Source organism: Pygoscelis adeliae, unplaced genomic scaffold (genome assembly GCF_000699105.1).
Source record: "Pygoscelis adeliae isolate BGI_AS28 unplaced genomic scaffold, ASM69910v1 Scaffold112, whole genome shotgun sequence".
In the NCBI taxonomy this organism is placed as follows: Eukaryota; Metazoa; Chordata; class Aves; order Sphenisciformes; family Spheniscidae; genus Pygoscelis; species Pygoscelis adeliae.
In genome coordinates, this window is record NW_008824232.1 from 152,588 (window position 1) to 164,735 (window position 12,148).

Sequence of the window (12,148 nt, forward strand, 5' to 3'; positions counted from 1 at the left end):
ACTTTTGGAAAAACATGATTTATTTCCTAAATTTCTTGATAATATTCTCTCCTCCTCCCTCCGTGCATGGGCCCTCACACACACATGCTCTTTCTGAGAGAATCCTAAAGCGTGCAATCTGTCATTCAACAGAAAAAAACAGAAATAGCCAAGTACAGCGATGAATAAAATTATCCCTGTGCATATAAATTTACAGCATGTAAATTAAAAATCTTTCCTGAGGAGGAGTTAGGTGCAGCACAGGGCTTTGTGCAAACCCTTTGCACGTGGTGGGTTCCACAGTAATACAATAAAGCATCGGTAGCTGAGTCTTTCAGCCCAATATCTCATCCTTCAACTAATACAACACTAGGTACTATTTTTGGCATTGATTCAGGAAAGCACTTAGATACATTCATCTCTGTAAGCACCCTCCTGAAAAGCGATGCTTTCCTGAATGAAGGTATACAATGCAATTGCATTATTTTCATTGCAGCCACAGTTTTGAGTCAAAGATACACTTTTGCTGTATAGCAGAATATTTAAACCAATGGTTTTGATAATGGTTGCTCTCTTTGTGCAGTAAGCATGGTAACTTTTAAGTGCTAATTTTATTCCAGACAGAAATCAAAATGGTGTCTTCTACATACTTTTATCCTAGGGTGGTAGGGGTTTTTTCTTTTTTTTTTTTTCTTTTTATTATGTATTTTTCACATTACACTTGCTAATAAACCCACCGTTGTTATAAAAAAAAATATTAAACAGCACAAACTGAGGTTGAACACACTGATCTAAAATCTGTTCTTAGCCACTGCTAAACAATAGGTTATACAGGCAGGAGAGGGAGAGCTGATTACTTATGCTTACTATTACTTCACCCTTCAGAGCCACAATGACCTTAGTTTTTCTTAATCACCAGACTATTCAGCAGAGTGAAAACTGCAACCATACTGAATATTTATCAACCTCTGAATCCAGCCAAGTCTCCATACACGGAAAACCCAGATATCAACATGTTAGCAAGTGACCTCAGTTCCGCTGGAAAGAAACTTAATGCACCGCGTAACATGTTCCTATGGCTTTTTACCAAAAGTGGACATTTTAACGGTTCCGTGGATGAAAAGCTGACTTGTTTACAAATCAGCCAGGTTAAGAACTTTAAAAGATTATATGGCATTGCCATTTCTACTGGGCAAGTTTCTCTGCACCATACAGGTTTCTTTTCCTTTTTGAAGGGCTAAGTTAAACCCCAAATTAACGTGACACCCCCTGATGCCCATGAAAAGGGGCCATCTCAGTAGCTGCTTTCCCCTCCCCATAGGAGCTGACAAACCTACTCTACTACACTGGAACAGACGCGTGCACATCCAGAACGACCCAAGGTAATTTAGCCCTTGAACGTAAGCAAATCATCTTGTAAACAGCCTAAAAAGTCTTTTGTATTTAAATTTTCATCTCTGAAGAATTCCAGAAAGCATAAATGCAGAAGTTGGTACAGTCATGTTTTGTTGCAAATGGTCTTAGGAATTAAATCTTCGGTTTAAAAAAAAAAAAAAAAGAAAAAATATGAGATGACAAAGTTTTTTATGTAACAAATAGTACCAGTCCACCATCCAACCACTCCGCAGATACGGAAATTATGACATGAATGGGTTAGTCACACACAAATGTATGTAAGAAGTGAACGGCATGAAAAAGCCCCTACAATTGGATAATTTCTCAACAATTTTCTATGCTCTGAAGGTCGCTTTGAAAAATCCATGTGGCAACTGTCAGACGGACAAAAGCCTCTCTTTGTAATACTTCAGTTTCCCAGAATCACCCTCATCCCTTTTCCAAAAGGAATCACTACTGTTATTGTGTAGGATTAACAACTGGACAGCACAACGAGACAAAGCAGAAGAGGAAACCATCACAGCCAGCGAGACTTTGTGAAATGTCTCCATGCATTTACTGTCAAACTGCTGGCTGCTTATTTTTATCTGAAAGCTCCCACAGTCACATGGAGGTTTTTTGAACCGGGTAGCTTATCAATTCTACCAGATTTTGAGTATGCTACGATGGCACTTACAAGACTTCTGTAAAAATCAGAGAGGGGTATTGGGCGAAACTGGGGAGAAACACATCAAAAAACAGTGCAAGGCTGTGAATTTGTCTTCAGAAATCTAATATTAACTCCAAATTTTATTTTACAGATCATGCTGTTTTACTAATGAATAAAAATGAGGAGTGTCTTTACAAACAGCCAGTTCATGTCCCCCAGAAAAAAAACCCCAACTTTTTATTTGCTAATATAGTAAATGGTCATTCAACAGCCATCTCTTTCTGCAGCTGCGGGGTATTTTTGCTTTTTTAGTCTCTCAGAAGAGACAGATGATAAGGAATAGTTGAAGAAACGTGATAGATACTATGAATAACGAAGAGCGGAAAGCATTACTTTCCCAGTTCCTTTACACGTTACCTTAACGAAAGCAAACAAATTCTTATAATGACTGCATGAGGATGTAAAATAAACACCTTCCTTTTACAATATCAACAGTAAATTAAACTAATAATTTTAAAAATCATGCTAATCCACCAACGCACTGAAACACACTTTGAATTCTAAGTATATCAGGAGCTCCACTGGAGTCATCAAGACCTGTACGTGCAAAACATTAGCATGTGTTTTCATGCTATAGTGGATTTGGTCTAGCCAGAACAGGATATTTAAAATGGGTGGAAAAGGAATAGTAGGCAAGTAGAACACAGACGTAGTCATCTTCCCAATCAACTTCCAATAGATTCTTGTGTGTGGGCCCAAAACGGACCTCCGAACAAAATCGTGAGCCTACACTTTTCTTTAATAACAGTTACCAGCATTTTATTGATGTCACCCTGTTTTGTACACATCTTGTTCAAGTCTGTATTTCATCATTCATAGTTTCCAAACCAGACCGACAGAGGAGTAAGCGTTCTCACCAGCTGAACATCTACAGCATGGCTCTGCAAGACCACCTCACTGATGTTTGAGCACATGTTTCAGTGAGCTGCCCAAACCCCTGAAGTTTGTATGAAACACCATCCCTTTCTTTGAACTACCACCTGCAAAAGCCACTGCTGGAATTCCAGTATCTGGTCTTTTGAGGAACTAGCGGGACACTCCAAAGAGCAGCCCTGCCAAATCCAACAAAAGCTTTCTGAGTTTGGAGCTAAATGGAGTCTGACCTGTTTCCACCTGGAAGAAGATAATTATGAATACATGGAGCTTAATCTGCTAGGCTGAACTGTTGCGATTGAGAAGTGGGAGGAGGTTAACATCTGTTGACAAGCCAGAGGTCCAGCAGATCTACACCAAGGCAGCTTGCTGAGCAGGCTGCAAGGCATTAGAGAAACGGAGCTGCAGTGGTATAAGAAAAATTGCTCTTTCCATGGGGTACAACTCAAGCCCTCTGCCAATATTTCAGAGAAGAGTAATGAACTGTTCAAGTAGATACATGAATATAATGTTAGAGCTACAACAGGAGAGCATATAAACACAAAGGATTATAGTCAAAAGAGGGGGACAGAGTGAGATAAAGATACCACAAAGGCCTAACCTATTTGTAAAATACAATGCTTTTCATCCTTTCCTAACTGAAAAAAAGGTCTATGTAACTGGCTAATATTACCTGCCTCTACTAAGGAAGTGAGACAAAACAAAGAAGAAAATCCCTGCAACTAACTCAAAAACTGAAAGGAAGAGGAAACTGGATGAATGTGAGGATCACAGGAGAAAACTCAGGAAAAGCAGGAACAAACTAGCTATACATTACACAATAAATTAAACAAGTACAGACATGCTGTGAGAACAAAAAATAGCCTTGATTTATTTTTGTCATTTTTCACAACCTATGCTTTTCGTGGCAGGAAGGTTGTGGATTCCACACCTACCCATTACTATGTGGCACAGGAAAAAAAGAGCTCATCGCAAGCAGATGCAGAATTCCTACCCTGCAAAGTGCTGCAAGCAGCGTATTCGTACCAGAGGAAAGTACTGATAATTAGAATAAAAACTAACAAGGTTTTAGAGACACTAAGCTGCAATGGACTGCATTTTGAAACTGCTTTTGTAATCTGCTACTGAATTTTGCGATTCTGAAAGTCAAAACCAAACTTTTAAAAGTTAAGCTTGTTTCAGCAGCTACTCTGGTAAAGTACAATATGCCATACTCTTAGCTGTTCCGCAAGAGAGAAGGAAATGCCGACGGACAAACAGAAAGGAGGTCTGAACATCCAGCTGCACAGCCCTGACTCAGGACTGCAAACTGAAGGATACTCTTAAAAAGGAAGCGTTTCAAAAAAAAAAAAAACCACCAACCCACAAAATCCCACAAATCTCTCCAAGTGTCACATCATCAACCCTCCTGAAGAACCGGCCTCTGAACTACACAGCTGTTCTCATCTCCACTAAAAAGCTGGTTTAGGCCTTCACATTTTAAGGCAGAACTTCAGCCACGCTTTAGAAGTTCTTAGTGATCGGGAACTCATGCTGAAGGCAGCCGAGTAAGGCACTGAAATGTCTTTTTTAAACTATTTTCATGTCCTTTTCTATCTCTTCCTGCCTGATTCTCTCGCACCTCTTGAGCTCCACTGCTACCGAACGCGCTCAGACCACCATGAGATCCAGAGATCACAAGTGACTCTGTCACGATTCAGGAAATCTCTTCCTCCTGTCCTTTTCAATTCTCCTTTCACCAGAGGGCAGGGAAAACAAAAGGTACAAAGTGCATCAGAGCTCCTTTGTGTATGCATAGATCTGATTATATCGGGTAAAAATTCTTTTTGGAGGTTTCTCTCAGTACAAACGCAGTACACTGACTGATCATTTTTAAAGATGGGCATGGAGGGATGTCAGATTTTAGGCAAGAAGCAAGTTTCTCAAAACTGCTACCAGGAGAAATACGATGTCAGGCTTTTAAAAGGATGTTAGACTCCAAGTGCTTTTGAAAATCCAACTAGTTTAAAATCTCTAGGTGTTCAAACCACAATCCCAGCAGATTAGATAAACAGTTTAAAAATATGCATGAACTATGGAAAAAAAAAATCACTTTGCTGTATAAGTTTATCATTTTTCTGATGTATTCTCTCGGCAAAATTTTAAATTTTAATTTTCAAAATTTTAGCATAAAGTTCTTTAAAATTACTGTAACACTTCCACTGTGCATAAACCACAATACAAAGTGGAACTGAAACACACTTTGCTAGAAATTTCTCAGAAAACTAGATTATTTGTAAAACAGAGAGATCATTTTCAGAATAGAAAGATTTCTCTCATCAGTATGAAATTCAATCTGTTCCTGGTTTAGACTAAAGTAGCTGCTATAATAAACAAACGATGACTTGTATACAGAACCTTGTTCAAAGCGTTTTCTTACAGATTTTTGCACCAACGGACCTTAAAAGCCCCACTGAACTTTATTTAAAGTCCTTACCAGTTAACTTCTTCACAGGTTGGAGCCGAACACTGATAGACTGATGTGTGAGTAAGGGGGAGGATGGAAGGGAGCGGGACATGCCCTCCATAATCCGAATGTGCTGCATACCTTCGGTCACTGGGAGTGGCGGAATAGCGTAGTCTGGTTCAAAAGCACAGTCGTTCTCTGTGGAGGTGCCTGGAGGGAATATAAAAATAAAAAGGAACTGGTCAGAATACAAGGGAGTCTCCTGCTTTTATCATTCCTAGACGGAGGACTGTCTGGCTCGGGTGAGCCCAGCCGCAGAGCCACCTTGCTGCACAGCACTCCCAGTCCTGCAGGGAGCAGGGACGGCTGCTTTCTCATGTTCATCCTGCACTGTCTTGACACTTCCCTTGAAGAAATTATATTTCTGGAACAGCAGTTCAGCACACCTCTTTAGATTATGAACAGCATAACCATGAAGAATGTATTTAGATTTTTTTCTTTCAGAGTGCTAGAGTCACCAGTTTTAAATATAATTTAGACAAAGCAATAATCCTTTTACTGATAAGTTTTTTGTGCGTTTAGATTGTCTATTCCTAAAAAAACTTCAAGGTGAATTAAAGTTCAACATGAGGACCCTTTAGCCTAAAAAAAACAACCCCAAAATAGAAGAACAAAAGCCTCCAAAAGCAGCCACTTCCAACTCTCCCATAACAAACGCACAGAAGCACCCAGAGCCGCACAAAGCCTGTATGGGGTCACATCGCTACAGATCCACATGGAAGACACCAAATAACATGACAACAAGTAGAGATAGAACAATAAAGGCACATATTGCTAATTGTTGCAATAAATATTAATGACAAATGAAGGGCAGGTGCCCCCGATCAGCAAGAGTTGGGAGCCATAAGGTTCCTCCTGTCAGCTGCAGAATATGGAAACCTCTGGCCAAGAACACTTGGTTCTCCACCTCTAGTCAGTACGATTAACAACCTAACACAGACAACTAATAAATCCATCTGCAAAACCAACTTAAAACTGTTAATGTTAATTTTTCATTACAGATAATGTAAGAAGATTACACTTGTGCCACACCTTTAAGAGATGGATTTTAGCTTTTAGTGCCTGCTAATGTTTTTCCTCCATAAAGACATTTATTATTTGATTCCCATTGGATAGCTGTGTGGTTCTCAATGGCTTACAAGAATATGCTTAGAAGAGAAAATGTAACTCCCGGTCAGAAGGGTAGACAGACAGAAGTGGGGAGAAAAGAAAAGGGTAAATGCCTCAAATACGTGGCATTCCAGAAGAGATGATGGACCAACTCTATTCCAGATAGCCAAAGGACAATGTGAACAACCCAACATACTATTTATGATCAGAGGAAAAACCCGTATTGAAATAACTGTAAAAAATCTTGGACAAGCTCCTGAAGTGTACTAAGAGGTAGTATCATTCGTGGCTAAAATCCATCCATTCCTGATGCCAGCTTTCGGGCACATCTCTCAGCGTTTTTGTATCATTCCCTACAGGAAACCAAACTAAACACTAACACACTTTACACACACACACACACACACTATTTTTGACAGTTCCAAATATGACTTTTACTCTCTTGCCTACTGAACACTTGCCACATTCACTGTAGTTTACTGAACATATATTCAAAGACCAACCCTTACAGAGGTGATTTTCTTTGCATTCCATATGCTCTAGTAAGCATGCTACAGTTCAATATGTTTTATTCATCAGAGACTGTCATTATTGCCACAAACTATGAGCCAGACACTGATGTTTTTCTATTCATTTCATGCTGCTTTAATTAAGTGTGCACACGAATGCTCTAACGGAGTACATCCCTTTAAGGGGGAACAGATCATTGTTATTCTTTTCTTTTTTATTATTATTATTAAAAGATGCTGTTGCTGACAATATCATGCCTTTTATATATATAGCCAAATATGTATGTGTGTATATATATATTAAAAAAACCCCATATTTGGCTATAGTCAGAGAAAACTAGAATTACTGCCTCCCCACCTTCCCCCTGCAGTTAGGATCATTTCTACGTGAGCAGCAGCTCAGCCTTGCTTCTCAACCTGAGACTGTCCAAGTGGGGTGGCCGTGTGCCACTGTGACCCACCTACCATCAGCACTGCTTCGTTACAGACATTCAGCCTGTGCTTATGGCCATCTCCAAAGCATTTCATCAGTCCTCTTCAGTCACACACACCGGCAGTACTTTGGTGTGCTAAAACTGCATTCCTCTCCTGTAATTTTGGTGTCCACAGAAGAGGTGTCTACATCCAAGCAAGCTGTCTAGAAGCACTTCTAGAAGGCAGGGAGTTCAGGACAAGATTCATCTAATGGCACGTTTTAGGGTTCTGCTTCAGGAAGAGAAGAATCCCAACCTGGACACTCCACTAACTCCATCCATTACCTCTCCATGGACTAACAAAGGGAGTTGAGGGTGACAGGCAGCTCCACTGCACCCACCCACATTTAGCCAGCTGAGCACCAACCCGGGGTCTCCCATTTGACACACATCTGAGTTACACACAACGACCACAGCTTCAGAGGTAGGAACACTGCCATTTCTCAGATCTCTTTCCATCGGACGTTATGCAGCACATCAGGCAGACAGCACAAATGAGTTACGTTGGAGAGACGCATGTGCTCTCAAGAGCAAGCCCAAGTCTTGCACACACATACACAACACACGGGACAGTGCTACTGCTCAGCAAAGCTCAAAATCTCAAGTTTGATGATCTTGTTTCTAAGTTTTTCCTGCTAATCATCCAAAAGATGCAGTGGCTGTTAGTGCAGTTGGGCATTTTTCCAGGAGGGCATAATTTGATAGCATACTGCTAATATAGCAAAAAAAAAAATCGACTTCTTCCAGCTGTGCATTGCCAATTGTAATTATTGGCTCCATATATAGCTTACTTGACATAAGCTGATCGAGGACCTTGCTTTTTCCAGGGTTATTGAGAACTGAACACCTCTGCTGACTCTGCAAGCCTATTCATAATCACCTGCGAGTGCCAGGAAAGGCAAACCGGCATCAGTGCCAAAATCGGCATTGGCATCGACAGAAACAAGCTACGATGTTTTTTCAAAATACAGTTGGCACCAGACACAAAAAAGAAGATTTGCCATTATTGATTTCGATTCTTAAAAACAGAGTTCAAATTTTCTCAGGCTAGATTTTGGGGTTTGAAGCAACTATAAACATGACGCATCTTCTGCAACTTAAGGTCTGGGAAAGACCTAAAAGTCTGTGTGCATTTCACTAGTTATTATGGTGTAGAGTTCGCAGTGTCTTTGACCAATCTTTACCTAAAACCGAGGGTAACTGGGGGCAGCATCTTATGTAGAAATAAAAGTAATAATATCTTTGCAAAGTCTTCAGGAGTACTTTCCCTCTTAAAATTCAAATGCTTTACAACAGAACCAGTGAACTCACAAAATATCCACAACGTACTATGTTCACTCCACAGATGTCAAAATTTCTCTCTCATCCTCACCAGAGCAAACAAACACACAAACAAGGTAATTGGAACAGTCTTAAATTTGTTTCAGTCAGAAAGAATATTGGGTTTATCAAACCCTCAAATTAGGGATCATTCACGGCTGAAATGGAACTTTAACAGTTTGTCTATAGAAGATACTTAAATAAAATGTTACTGTGAAGTGCATATTTGAACTAATAAACTATTTCTTGAAGTTTTCCAAGATAATAAAGCTTTACAGACAGCTGTAATACTTGGGCATCACACACGGCAACATGAAAATGTAAACACAAGTAAGACGACCACCTCATTTCAGTTGGCTGGTTTATCTAAGCATAATAAAACCCCTTAAACCCATCACTATGAAAAATACACGTTAACATGTGCAGACAGATATACGGACACAGAAAAGGGCAAAGGTAAAGATAATACTTTCATGGAGCAAAGAGACAACTTCTTCCACACTGTAGACAGCCTGCGTCTACAGTCACATCCATTGATCCAAATGGAAATATTTAGCGCAGAAGCTTGTTTCTCCAAGAAGTTGGAAGTATTTTTTTACCTGTTTTCCCCTCTACTCCCTCTCATGCTGAAACTTCTTGCTAGCTACTGCAATTCCTAGAATCATGCTTACTGAGGCAAACAGATACAGGTTGGTCATTCTTTGGCAAGTAAGTATTTGCAAAAAAAGCCCCATGTCCTCTGCCCAAAACTGGGACTTTTCCACAGCAGCCAAGATGCTGAATAAATAGGCTGAAACGTAACCTGAGAGAACAGAGGATCTGAAACAAGCGTATGGAAACCCAGCCGGCACCTCCCATCAGCAGCTGCATCCAAGCTGCTGTATCTTGTAACAACAAACCAAGGGGCAAAACCCAGACAAATGAAAGGACATCACAGTGACTAACAGCAGAGAAAGCAGGCAAGGCTCTGCCTTCAGAAGTAACACAACAGCAACTTTATCTGAGCTAACAGTGTCTGGAAAAGAGCAACCATTCATTCTGTATTCTCAAAGCACAGAAATGCTACTTGTATGCAAGCTATCATGGGGTACATGCAGTTATAAATTCCCTTGTTCCTTCCTAATTTTAATTTTAACTCTTCTATTTTAAAGTAAGAAAATTTAAAATAACAAATTTTAAAATAGTAATAAAAAGATCCTATGTTAACAGAGCAGTTTCAGCTGTTGATGTTTCACAGGGCTTCAGGGTTTTAACTCTAAATTCCAATCCCCCTAATTCTGATCGCAGGCTTCAATCACTTGCAGTAATTTCGCCCGGGCAACACTGGAATACTACCAAAAAAGAACAATGCTCTGGAGAAAATGTCTCCATAATAAGTCATTAGGACACCATGACAACAACAGACTTGAACCTAAATGAAAGGAAAATTATTGCTGCAATCCCAAAGAGAAAATAAGTCAACGCACATAGCACCTACTGGAGCCATGCTTCCAAAAAAATGCTTCTTAGTCTCAAGAGCTGTGTGAAAATACCAGCATTTTCACAACTCTCACAAATGAGCAAATGCTTAAAACTTTAAGCAAGCTACTTCAAAGGACACATAAGCCAGCACAGATCTAAGAGCTGCTGTCAGTGACAGAAATCCCCATTAACGGCTCTAGTGGTGGTTTTAACCACCAAGCCTATTGTGAACGATGGATAGTGAACAAAACCGTTTGTAGAATCATTATTTAAATAATATAAAAACTATTTTTACTACTCTCTTCCTAGGACCTTTTGCCCTGTTCCTGTAGGATGAAACAAAACAAAGTGAAAGACGTAGCACGTGGCTGTTCAGCCCCCAGGCAGGAACTCACACGTCCCCATATCTCTATCACATGACGGGGCTTGGGGGAAGGATAACCTGGTTATTGAGGACCAGCCGGGTTCTCCCCTTTGCAATCGGGGAGGAAAGCAAGCGGTCACTGTATGTGAGTGGCCTGCTGATTTGTGCTGCTATGTGCTGAAGACTTCTTACACCAGCAGCTCAAACAACCGCCCTCGCGTAAAGCTCCATCCCTCCGTCTGCAAAATGGAGATGCCATACACTCTACAGGTACGCCTGCACTGCGCCATGAATCAGTCTACAGTCCTCCAGACTATACAAAGATAATCTGCTTTGTGAATATTAGTAAATTTGTAGCTATGTGGATGACAACGATGGTTACAAAACTCCATAAGATTACACAGTCATACGAAAAACACAAAATATGTGTGTGTGTGCATATATATATAAAAATATATATATAAGGTGAACAAATGAGAAACGAGTCACTGAGGCAGAACAACACTAAGGTTTACCTTGCCCAGATCGGCTCTGACGGGAGTCTACACTTGCCTGTCTTCGGTCTGGTGGCTCCTCGTTCCCTCCATCTGCATGAGAACCAAAACAGCAGAAGTAGAACATCATAGTGGACAGGTCAGGCAGATGCAACTTTTCCTTGAGTACCATCACCTATCTTGTAGGAACAGCAGAACAAAAGGTCCCTCTTGCAGACTGAAACGGGGGCAAACTGCTGACTGACTCCTTTGCTGTTCCCTCCAGTTTCTCCCCAGCTCACTGCAAATGAAATCCTGAGCTCCTCAGGATGTAAGTAGGCTTTTAACTTCTCCTACTGACCCCACAGATATCTGAATGAAATAGTAACCAAATTGTGCATCTTCAATTAGTTCCTTCACTTTGGACCATGATATCAAAATATAAAAAATATTAAGCATTTGAAGAAAGAGATCCAGAAAAAAGAAAAAAAACAAGAACATTCTTTGAAATTGCTTCCCTTTAAAATTATTTGTCAGCTAAAAAATGGGAAGGCTGGGAAGAACAAAACCACTCTCATTATATCCTCTTGAAACTGTTTAGGAAAGCAGCTATAGTTAACAAATAACAAATCCATCTGGATAAACGTAGAGTGGGACATTGTGTACAATATTATGCAATTAATTACATGCTGGTCTTCATCGATCAACTGACCAGATTAGAAACAATAGATATGCACATCAATATAGATGCTTGAGTACACAGGGTTTGTGCCAGCTGAAAGCAAAACGAAGTCTAGCTATGCAGACTGTGAAAATGCAAAACCAGGCATTTAAAATGCAGGATGTATTTCAGAGGTTATTTCACCTTATGTCAGGGGAAGGGGAAGCTTTTAGAATCTTTAAAAATAGTTTTGAAATAACTGAATTCTTAAATAGTTGTTTAAAAACTCAATAGTTGATTTTAGCATTTATACTT

At 40.0% G+C, this 12,148-nt stretch overlaps 1 protein-coding gene across 1 annotated transcript in view; it reads right to left on the reverse strand.

Moving 5' to 3' along the window:
* The window catches only part of TANC2 (tetratricopeptide repeat, ankyrin repeat and coiled-coil containing 2), a 206,759-nt gene that overhangs the window by 143,630 nt on the left and 50,981 nt on the right, over nt 1–12,148 (reverse strand). Inside the window, 3 exon segments of the mRNA XM_009334881.1 lie at nt 5,544–5,612; nt 9,215–9,217; nt 11,215–11,286. Of these exon segments, the coding sequence (XP_009333156.1) occupies nt 5,544–5,612; nt 9,215–9,217; nt 11,215–11,286 (144 nt within the window).